The 12,410-nt window shown below is 43.1% G+C and overlaps 1 protein-coding gene across 3 annotated transcripts in view; it reads right to left on the bottom strand.

The window, feature by feature from the left end:
- Positions 1-3,912: 3,912 nt before the first annotated feature.
- LOC138616273 (SH2 domain-containing adapter protein F-like) overlaps positions 3,913-12,410 on the bottom strand; it is a 127,271-nt gene continuing 118,773 nt past the window's right edge. For all 3 annotated transcript variants that reach the window (XM_069690471.1, XM_069690472.1, XM_069690473.1), the window contains one exon: positions 3,913-7,957. In XM_069690471.1, coding sequence (XP_069546572.1) covers positions 7,771-7,957 — 187 coding nt within the window. In that variant the 3' untranslated portion in view covers positions 3,913-7,770. The remainder of the gene's footprint in view (positions 7,958-12,410) is intronic.

Genomic DNA, 12,410 nt, shown 5'->3' with positions numbered 1-12,410 from the left:
ATATGCATGCACACCTGCGGGCAATTTCCACCTCCAACTGCCTCCCAAGGGTATTTTCAAAATAAAGCATTTTCCATCGTGCTGAAAGGAAACGACTCCGACGGGACAATAGTGAAGAAAAGTGTCATTGTCTTGTCTGTCAAATTAAAAAAAGCAAGAGTTGTGGCTGGTTAGAAGAAGAAAAAGAAAAAAAAAACCAAGCAGGAACAATGAAGACTTGTTTTTAGGTGTCAATCAGACATTGTGTTTCTTGCAGCATACACTCAGTATGACATACATGTGCTGTTTTCGACTGCTCGTATTGCTGCTGTAAAGCCTGGCTTTCATAATATTCAAAACAATTTACTGTGGCAAATCACCATGTGAAGTTGTCATGGAGACGCTGCACAGTGCGCTCCACGCAGCCCCCCCCCCACACACACACACACACACACACACGGCACAAGTAAATATGTTATTACATCCTATATTTAGGTCCCTTTTTGTTGTCAGCTGTGGGATCACTATCGACTGGAAGTAAATCTAGCACGATAACTGGAATTGCAAAACACCACGTGGACTGTTCTTCACCTGTCGACTCTCTCCTCACCTCTCCATCTTAATATATAATATTATATATGATATATTATATATATATATATATATATATCAAATAATATCATATTTTGTCAGATCAATATGGTCTCTATTCACAGGCCGCCTTCAGCTGCGCTCCGTCCATCAGTCATAGAGGCTCAACTGGGACGAGGCCTTTCTAACGAACCAAGCCTGGGAGCTTTGAAGCTGGCACCGATCTGCCCAATTACTCCCCCTCCCCGGTGACCCGGGATTCAGGTAATGAGGAAGGTTCTGCACCACGCCATTACGGCCAATACATTAAGCCAAAAGAAACCAATCAGAGCCAGGGGCTCGTGGAAAAAGGTGTGGAAGCAGGTCTAATCAAGGCTTCACAGAGCAGCGGAACAATACCAACACTTCCGTCTCCGCACGACGCGGCGGAGCAGGAGGGAAGGATGGAGTCGGTATAATAGCCTCCATCCGCCTTTGTCTTCCTGAAAGGAGGCAACTCACGTGTTATTAACATAAGGTCTGTTACCTGAGATTGCTTTCTGCCCGCCGTGACTGAGCGGAATATGAAATGAGCTTCTGATGGACACGAGGCCATTTTATCCCCTTGTGGCCTATTCATTGCTTTCAAGCCATGCTTTTATTCTTTTTTTTCTCTCTCTCCCCCCCCCCCCCTCCCCCCCCCCCCCCTCCTTCTTTTTTCCAGCACTCTTTTCCTCCACAAAAGCGTCTTTGATGCATTTCATCCCAGGTGCTTTAACCCTTGATGGCGCTCCTCTGGAGGAGAACAGAGCTGCGGCAGAGGGAGAGCCAGAGATCATTCACAAACCTCTGAGGGAGTTAGAACAGGAAGCCTGAAATACAACTCGCACTTTTTTGTTGTTTTGATGGGGGGGGGGGGGGGTTGGATTCGATTGAGACGTATGAAAGAAGGAAATCAACTACTAAATCTAAATTGACGTGTGTGTGTGTGTGTGTGTGTGTGTGTGTGTGTGTGTGTGTGTGTGTGTGTAGCTTCTACTTAAAAAAATAAATAAATAAATCTTTGTGGAGTGAAGTTTGCAACACAGACTTTTGCCATAAAATGCTTCAGAAACACGTTTGCTTTTACTATTCACTTGTGCATGCAGTCAGATGAACCGTGTTTGTTTCAGTTACTGGAAAAAGCCGAGCTCGAGGTGGACGCATTACAGATTCAGCCCGCTATCAGACAAGTGGAGAGGCTGTGAATATTCAATGTTTCCTTTCATCAACCCTCCTGCCCCGGGCTCTTCCTGAATGCCTGCCAGTTGTTTTGTGGCCGAAATGGGCTCCGTTAAAAACAGGGTTTTTTTGTTTTGTTTTTTTTGCCGTCACAATGCAACAGTCCTGAAAGCGATTTTAGGGTGAGGGATTAGGGATTTCACTGATCAAATTGCCTGCAACAGCACTGAGGGTTTGCATATAGCGGTATTGTAGTGAAGTGTCTGGCTCAAAGGTAGGAAAGTGTAACGCGTTCACTTGAGGGGGGGGGGAAAAAAGGAGCTACCTCAAAATCCCAAGAAAAGCTCTCGCTCCTGCTTGAGAGTTTGATTTCATGGAAGCCAACGTGTCCCACCTGTTCAGGGTAATCCAGTTTATTTCGGTTTTGAAGGAAACGTTAGATGCTACTCGAGTCTTTTAAGTAATACAGACAGTAATGTTATCAGTTGAACCAAACAAGCGCCTTCATATCGACCCCCATAACTGGAAATCCAACCTAATGTCACGGCGCAGGGTGTAGTACACCCGTCAGTCCACTAGAGCGCAGCGCGTCGGTGCCACGTTTTGCCTGGCGTGAAAAGTAAACGCAAGTGGTTCAGGCACAAAAACTACTCGAATAGAGTTAAGAAAAGATCACAATTTGGGTGAAATAAGTACGTTTACAGAAGTAATGTTATGTACATGACAAAAGTTACTTAACATATATTATGTATGCTAAATAAGCACCGTTATATAAGTAAGGTACTAACATTACGTAAAATAAATCCATGTTGGACTTTTGCTTTTTCACCGGCTTGAACAGAAGTTGTCCGAGTGAAATCTGTAAAGTCCATCATTTTAGTCATGAGTTTGGTGTTGTTAAGTTTCACAACGTAGATGATGCCATGTCCGAGGAAAATGTGGAGCTTCCCAACGGCCATCTTTTCCCTCAGTGCTTTACGTTACCTCCGTTTGCCTCTTCGGCTTCGAGACGCCCTCCATGTTGCTGCCGCCCGGCAACGGTGCAGAGGACTTCCCACGTCGTAACCAGGAGCTCCATGAGTTCCATTTGAACGCAGCATTGGGATCCTCTGGTGGACTGATGGGTGTATTACACAGTCCATGCGGGTTAAAGCATATCGCAGGATTTTCACAAATTCAGAAAGTTCTGATAAGAATTTTGATAACTCGTTTTTTTTTTTTCTCAAGTGAAAGCATTATATGTCTGTAGTGAAGTGAATAATGCAGTGGAAATATCACAGCTCGTTACCTGATCCACATTACCTGTAATTCTGTAGAATTTAAGAAAAGCATAAAAAAAAAGCAAAAACAATTATCAATTAAATATTTTGTTTACCAAACCAGACCCAGTACATGAAAGAATGCAAAATCTGTCTATACAAAAGCACACCGTTTTCAGTGATAAATATGAATATAAATATATATTATTCTAAGATATGTATTATTCCCCCTATAATTAGTACCACAGAAGTGAAAATTAGCAGCAAACTATTTGACAGCAATAAAATAAACTGCCACTACGAAAATCAACACCGTCTGTTGGCTTCTCCGTCTCCTCTTGTCTGGCCCAGAAATGTCCTCTCAATCTGTTACTCGAGGCAAAGGCTCTCTTCAAATGCCAAGAATCATATATGATTTACGCTTCATAAAATCTACTGCGCAGATCAAAAAAAAAAAAAAAGCTCGCATGCATATACAACTGCTATCAACGACTTTAAAGCAGGGAAACAAAGGCGTGAGGTGTAATTACAGGAAACAAGAAACCTAATTGTAGGAAATATTGGGAGGGTGAGGTTCACACACTGACAGATCAAGCAAATTCTACTGGGATGAAAAAAATAAAAAAAATAATTACAGGACTGGGCTATAAAGTGGATCAATGGAGAATAAGTGCTGGAGTACTGGCTGGATAATAGCTTCAGCATTCTGTCCTTGACTCAAACAATGGTTGCTCTTCACGTCTTATTGAAGGGCTTCACCATGGTAACACACTGATGGTGGATGTAGTGGAAGGGGCTTTCCGCCTGCTAAATAATTACGCGTTTGCTTTATTGTGTAAAACGAGAGGGGGGGAAAAAAAAAGGGTCATCAAAATATCCAATCCCACGTTAAACTCATAAACCCAACTTTATTTATTTTGAACCTCGATGCCTCTATGTCCCCATACAATACATTCAGTATATACATTTGGCCATGAGGGACTGTACAGATATGTCGTAGTAGTGCATACATACGTGCCACGAAAATGTACACAGAGGAGACTCATACATGCCACTTTACCACAGTAAAGTGATACACAAGATACGCGCGGGGCAAGTCAATGGCTGATGGCTGCTTACACCAGTACACACACACACACACACACACACACACACACACACACACACACACACACACACACACACACACACACACACACACACACACACACACACACACAAGCTTTAAGACACTTCTGAGGGAGGAGAAGGGTTCTTTCAGGTTCTCGTAATAGAAATATTTGAATGGGAAGAGTGTGTCCGCTGACTGCAGAACCCCCTCCCCCTCCTCCCCCCCTCCAAACCCTTCCAGTCTCTCCCTTCTTCCCCTACATGTCTCCCGTTTCCCCCTTATTTCCTCCAGAGCTAAGGCCTCTCTCTCTCTCTCTCTCTCTCTGGCAGTGTGCCCATCATACACAGGCTCTCTCTCTCTCTCTCTCTCTCGTAGTAGAGTAGCACTCATCAGCAGCAGCAACTAAATAAAGAGCCTCTACTGGCAACTTTTCATCTACCCAACAGTGAACATTCAGAACATAAAGGATACATCACACATATAGTTTATTTTTTTTTTTTAAATTTGCATTTCTTCTTAGGATAACTGCTCTCAAGAAAACACATAGGTCCACGTCGACAACATCCGATTCCTCAGTAAAGCTGCGGATGCCACGAGGAGACAACCCTCACGTGACATACTGACCTCACGACAGCGACGTCTGTCTGCTCACTTACTGCACCAGCAAAATAAACTTCTCAATACATCCCACTTAAAAGTTTTTTTTTTTTAAACTAAAAATGTCACTGTTGATTACGTCTCCTCCCGGCGGACATTTTGTACCATCACATTTGTCACAAATGTTAGTTGGAGGCACGCACTCCTGTCGTTTTCCCTTCATTAACTGCAGTTTAAGAGTTGCATAGCACACAGCGGATATATAGTCAAAGCCAACATGTTATCCGACTTTGAAAGCCGGTATCACGGCAAAGCATGTCATGTACACACCGGTCCACCAGAGGGAAGCGTGTCAGCGTCACGTACTTTAGGAAAACAAAACCACCATTAAGGTCCGGAAAAACAAACCTTGGTTCGGCTGACAGAAAAAAAAAACACGTGGTTACGGTTTCAAACCAACATTTCAATAAAAAAAAACGCCCCTGGGCTTCAACGTTCGTGACTTTCGACACCTAACCTCCTCTCCTGCCTTCTTACTGCCTTCGTACTTCGTCTCAATACCTCCATCGAGTGATGTTTTCTCACATGACCTTTGTCACATGACCTGCTTCTCACGTCTAAACAACACCAGGCGTGTCAACAACACGCTTCCCTTTAGTGGACGGGCGTGTGTATTACACACTTTGCTGCGACACAGGGCTGGACTTTATATGTACAGTGGTCACGCTCGATAAAGTCAGTTTCTAATTCCTAGTGTCAGTCATTTTCAGCTTGGACCAAAGGCTTCCCCACAAAATGTTCATTTTCTTTTACTTTGTACTCATCAAACCACTGAACTCTACAACTCATAGGATTGATAAAGGTTTCCTCTGAAGAATGTAGTTTGATCATGCATGCGATACCAAGTCTTATTCGACTAACTTCACGGTGCGGCTTCCTCTGGCTGTAATAGGTCGGTAGGTAATATTACATGCTGCAGGCTGAAGTATCATCGGCTCCGTTAGAATAAACTGCAGCGTCATTCCTATGAGTTGATAAAATCACATCTGGTTCATTAGGGAATACATTAAGAAAAAAGTCACAAAACGAATTCTACTTTTTAAAGTTCAGGGGAGGATAAAAAAGAAAAAAAAAAGAAAAGCCGGCAGCCAAAAAAAAAGGTTCGATCTGTAGCTGCGAGCAGGAACCATCAGGGTTAAAAAAACACACACACACACACACACACACCAACTCTGAAGGTCTGCACACATTCTCATACAATTACCGTACACAGGAACATGTTGCACACATGCATACTCGCTCTCGTTCACACATGTATGGATGTCTGGAGATTTGAATGTGAAGTAGAAGCGTGACAGGTTGAAGGTAGGTGTTTATCTGGTCTGGATAGGCTTCACTGTGATCGATGTTGGAGGGTGGGTGGGGGGGGGGAGGGGTGTACGTGTGCGCCATCGTCTCTCTCACACGATGGCCCGATTTGACAACCCCGGAGATGCAGCGACTCGTGTCTCGGAGTCAGGCTGCCGAGGCAAACGTGCATTAAGCAGAACTGGAAACGAGAAAAAAAAAAAAAAAAAGGCAAAGCACCACAGCAAAAAGAGGCCAGAGTAGTCCGCAAAAAGACACGATCACATCGGCACATAACGATGAGGGCGGGGGGTGGGGGGGGGCAATCACAGAGGAGCAACACATCAGTAATAATCAGCCCGGAATAAATTACAGTCACAGAACAATCGTCAAAAGCAGAACTGGAAATCAGCTGATCTGGTGGACTGATTTGACCCATGCATTATAAGGCATTAACCAAACATTTGTTACTGACATTACACAGTATTATAATAGTGACTATACATACAGTTGCTGATCTGAAGAAAGTGTTTTCATTTAAAAAAAAAAAAAAAAAAAAAAAAAAAAATCTTAGATTAACCGTATTCAAAAAAACATATTCCTAAAACCATTGATGCAATTTTAAGGGAATTGGGAATGTCGAAGGGAGAGCAGATCGATGTCTGCACTCCCATTGTACCTATTGATCTGCAGATGGGCGAATGAAATTGATTTTCTGAGGTAGACAATGCAGGCATATTTCATTCTCCCAATGCAAAGCCATTCTAAGCAGGGGTGGCGGGGGGGGGGGGGGGGGGTTAATTTGGTCCACTCGGACAGGCTCGGGTCTCTAGCCTCAGCCAATTGGACTGCGTCGGACGGGTCGACCCATCCATCACGCTCTCCTGCCTGTCTCAACACTACAGTACTTACACTGTCACTGCTGTTATACACCCACTCAGTGATGGATAGCAGACAACATGCGTTATGACAAGATAGAGAGATCAGTCTACGCAGATCACAGGCCCGTTGTTTCCGCGCAGCTGGGGACGCACCATTCATACACGGCCAGTTTATTCAATATCCTGGCCGCACTATGAGGCCCGCGTGGACAATATCGCTCCACATGCGTCATTAATGTTGCTTCCCTTACACAGTGCTTACAATCTTCAAGTCCCCGTTGAAATACGACTGCAGTTTCAACAGAGCCGAACCAAAAGAGAAAGTCAAACAAACATTTCATACATCATTGTCATGATGAGCACTCACAGGACAAAGGTACAATGATAAAAATGTGAATCCCAGTGGCAAATGTTATGTTGTACCTTTCTTTTGCTTTGAGTGTTAACTGCTATTGGTAATCAGCTCAACAATCAATTAAATGATGTTATCAGATAGTCAGTTTCTCACGTAAGAAGTGGATATCTGTTATAAATACAAATAAAATACAATAAAATAATAATAAAAAATTTAAAAAAAAAAAACTTCTGCAACATTGAGTCTGTATGTATGAGATAGAATGCAATAGGCCTTCAAAACAGGTCTGGGATCTGTCGGCCAGTGAGGTGAGTCCGGATCAGCAGTTTGGGAACGCCGCCATTCATCTTCCCGTGAGCCTGGCGGGTCGCGTCCACAGGGACGGGCAGCGGGAAGCCTCAAGGTGGCCTAGTGGGCGCTGCAGGGCGCCTCGCGGGGTGAGCCGGAGCACTATAGTGTCCTGATGGCTACAGGGTAGAGCAGGGACATGTGTTCGGCACCTTTGATGGGCAGCTTGCGGCTGGAGTAGAAGTGGATTATCTCGGACACGCTGTCGAAAGGGCAGCCGTTCTGGCCCAGGATGTACTTGCTCTCCTTCGTCCGCGACAGCTTCATGTGCATGAAGCCCTGGCTGCTCCTGGAGACAGAGGGGACGGACAGAGGAAAGGTTTAGCCCAATCAAAATGGGAATAACAATGACACGCGGACGTTTCGCAGGCAGAATGCTTACCGTCGTAACTGCCTTAAATCAGGATGTTAGCATGCAAACGTGTTCCTTTGGAACGGCAGGGGGTCACCGAAGTCTTTGCAGGTCATCATAAAATGTATATCATGACACGACCGAGACATTTCACTCAAAACCACAAGTGGTAGCTTTATGGTAGCTCTAATTGACCAAGTCAACGTGGAGGTATTTTACGAGCTAAGTGAAAAAAAATCTGACGAGATGGAATCACCAAAGTCACAAGGAATCATCTCCTTGGCAACACTGACATTTGTACCAAAGTTTGTGGCAATCTATCAAACAGTTTTAAAGATACTTGAGTGCGGACCAAAGTGGTGGATTGACTGACTGGAAGACAGACCGACACTGCCGTCCCTAGAGCCACACCGCCAGCACGGCAAAAAAAAAAAAAAAACAACACAAAAAAACCCGACTTTAATCCAAAAAGTATGCAAAAAGCCTCAGCAGGTCGCCACTCCTTGACGGCCCCTTTTCTAAATCTCCTCCCGCAGGAGGAGCTCCCTACAGTACGTGACAATGTTCTGAAAGCTGGATTACCTCTGGTAACTTTGGAGCCGTCTGGAGAGGAGACTAAAAGGCAGGTTGCTTAAGGTGCTGGGCTTCGCATGCGGCGCATAAGGACGAGGCTAATGAACCCTCAGGATAATTCACTTAAGCTATAGCAATAAATGCACAGCAAATTAAAAGCTCCCCGTGTTTCAAGGAGCCCTTCGATCAATACAATTTACCGCTTGCCAGTAATCTTCTGCTTTGAAATAGATTTGTTTTGCTTTGTTTGGAGTTGTTAAGTGATGCAACAGTAAGCTTTAGCGAGGAACTGATACAAAACTAATGTTCTCTACAGCATGCTGTTAAATATAATCTTTTGATAATTTTATCTTTACAAAAAGCATTAGTATAATAGCTTTTTCAATCAGCAGCTAATGCTTCTTGCAAGTTATGATGGCTGTAGGCTCGAAGACTATGCACAGACATTATGGCCTGTCCTCAACTTAATGTGCACTGGTTGTTTCCAGTTCACTAAACTCCCCCCTATTCTACATTGTATCATATTAGTTTGTTTTTCCCTTATCTGAAATGTAAATCCTGGTTGCTGGAATGAAAACAATGTTGCAGTGGAGGAAGGAAAACAAAGCGAAAAATACCCCTAAGGATTACTATTTTTTTTTTTTTTTTGTACTTCCAGTTGAGCTTGCTATGGGGAAGTTCCCGTAGATTTTGCCCTTAACAGGGGAAACTGGATTTTCTCTCTCGGAAAGAGCCTAACATGTCAAATAAAAGCACAAACGGACAACATGCTAATCAATCTAAAACAAAGCAGTAACCAATAGAGACGTCACCCATTTGCTTGTGAACCGCCATTCTGAAACCTCAAGTTCGGCATTCCAGCCATCTGGCTTACCTTGGAGCCCATAGGTGACCATATTTGGACGAGCTGGGGACCAGCAAGTGGTGAATCTGACCCAATCTGAATGGGAACTCGAAGACACTACATCCGCCCTCCTACAGCAGAAACCTGACACCACCACAGGCCAGTCAGTCAAACAGACACACCTCTCAAGCATCGTACTTTTTCTACGCCTAATATCTAATTAATGATGTAATTATTTTCAGGAGGACCACCAAAAATAAATAAATAATAAGACTTTCATGAATAACCTTATAATGACCTGCAGAAAAAAAAAAAAATGTATTGACTTGGTATTTCATGACAGAAGTTGAATGGGAATGTATGAAGTGGCCCTTGATGGTATTGCAGTTTAAGGCACTTCAGCTTTGGTCCCATTTTTCAGATCCAATAGCTACGTCTATACTCTTACATACAGTCTATGATCTCAACATCAGACCTGCCCTCAGACCACATCCCCTGATTCTCCTGTCCCACTCTGAACGGTCCCAGCTCAAACACCCGTGGACCCCCTCGGCCCTGAAAATCAAGCTCCTCGCCCACTTCCGTAAAAGACGTGGCAGACATAAGACAAAACTCCGTGCAGCTCTCAGTGAACTGCAAGCAGTGAAGACACAACTTGCCAACAACAAAGGTGAAACAAAAACACGAGTTGGGATTTCTAAAAGGAACTGAAGTGGAAATGGAACAGGTTGAGCTGACATGGCTGATGATATTGTCATGATTCAAATCAGGATTACTATTTTTCATGAACTCATTTAGTAAGTATGAGAGCGGTGTATGTGTGTATTTATGGAGGCAGTCAGTGTTATTTGCACTTTGCATTCTGTGCGTGACTCTCGTGAGGACTGCAGGGTAAGTCTATGAGATATTATTTATTCTATCAACAAAACTGGGATGTTATTCTGACAGCGACAGGCATAAGCAGCATTTCTGTTTTGATAAGATAACAGCGGCCACGGCTGTTAATGAGGTTTACAACCTCTGTCAAGTGTATTTGTTTCTATTACTGACTATTACAAGGTTTCATAAATAGACGGGCAGACATACGAAGCCATGAACAAAATCTACGTTTTTAAGGCAGGTGAATGTATCCCCACTGTAAATATAAGCACATATTAGCACTGAGGTCCATTATCTGAGCTGAACAGGAGCAAGAACTTCGCTTTAGGCGCCTTAAACGTAAGGTAACGCAAGTCCATTCTTCACTTATCTCGTAATTGCATGTGTAAAGCCAGCGGATGTGTTCTCTCCCCGAAGCACAGCGAGAAACCAGAACAAAGATAACACAGATGAAAAAAATAAAAGAAGCAGAGAATGCACAGGGTTCAATTTAGGGACACCCATCAAGGGTACGAATACATTTAAAGGGAGAGATTATTCTTCATTTCAACAGATGAGACCAAGCGCTGCTTTTAGGATTTGCATGAGTGGCATTATTAAAGATAAGAGAGAAAAAGAAAGAAAGTTGTGGAATCCTACGCACTTTAGTTGGCATGTGATGCAGAATTTTTGAAATAATTCAATGAAAACAGGCATATTTGTATGGATGAGCTGAGGTAGAACACTGCAGATTTTTTTTTTTAGTTATAAAACCGAAGTAAACAACTATCAGACTACTTCACGGCTGCGCCTCTGACCTCAATGTTTGAGCATGTCATTAACGAGTTCATCATGATTTGAGGAGAGCAGGACACATTTCCCTTGCCACAGGTTTCTACAATTCTGTGCTTCTGAAATGGGTGCCAGGTGAGCTCATTTAAAAAAAAAAAAATAATAAAAAAAAATCTTCTGTGCAAAGTGCATTTGATGAATCTTCACATGGAGCGCTGGGTGAAAGGCATTAGGTTACACACAGCCACACTTAAAAAGGCAAACACATCAATATCATTATTTTTAGATTCCCAGCTGATTTTCCCGTCGGCGTTCAGAGCGGCTTATCATGTTACAGTCCTGCAGAGGCAGAAACCAGGACAACGGAGCAACACAGCTGGGTTATTGATAAAACGAATACTTTTTTTTTTTGTGGCGTTATCATACCCCTGTGTTTGTGGACTTCTTTTTGTCTAATCGGGATTAATCTCGCTGGGGAGGTCTGCTGTCTTCTTTATTGAGGTCTATGACTTTGATTTGAACCGAGTAGCACCCAGAGCAGGAACCTGCTTGACAGCAATCACGGCTTATCTCCACCTTCAGTATATTGGATTGCTTCATGAATGATGCTCTCAGGGTTATGAATCCATGGCACCAAAAAAGGAAAAAAAATCATCTGCCAAAAAGATAATGATCCTTGGCAGAAGCGATGACCTTTTTAAGCATAGCTGGGCATCAGATATCCCGTGTGCTCATTCTGTCATATGAGTACAAACTAAATGAGCCTATGTGGGATAATCCCTGCCAATCCGAGTCAAAACTGTTTAAAGGTCCCATACTGAATAGATTCCGATTTTCATTTCTTTTTTGATTATATAGCAGCTTTAGGTGCTTTACAAACACTTGGAAAGTATCAAAACACTGGAGAAAATGCACATATTTTGAATAAAAAAATTGTGCCGTTTGGACATTTCTAAGTTTGTGATGTCACAAACTCACATTCATGTCATATGTCTGCCCTCAGAAGAGCCCACTGTCCAACCTTTTATGCTGAAGCGGTCACTTCGTTGCAGATCTCGGGAGCTACAAGAAGAACTGTGGTTGGCCTGGCTGTGTGTCACTCAAAAAAGAGTCAACCAACCAGTAGAGAGGATCACTGATATTGGTGTTACTTCAGGATACAAAAACACACGCCCGTTCTTAGTAGAGCTTTAAACAGAGATGGGTTTTTGGTACATAAAACCACAAAAAATATCTTCTCATGACTATAAAGACTGCAAATAAAACATGGAAAAAGAGTAAAATATGGGCCCTTTAAAACCATATAGTTAGTGGTGTAAAGCA

Source organism: Brachyistius frenatus, unplaced genomic scaffold (genome assembly GCF_029030835.1).
Source record: "Brachyistius frenatus isolate BFR_SWC_R1_liver_20210118 unplaced genomic scaffold, ASM2903083v1 Contig_9, whole genome shotgun sequence".
Lineage (NCBI taxonomy): Eukaryota > Metazoa > Chordata > Actinopteri > Embiotocidae > Brachyistius > Brachyistius frenatus.
The sequence above is the reverse complement of the archived record's forward strand: the minus strand, read 5'-3'. Positions and strand labels throughout refer to the sequence as shown.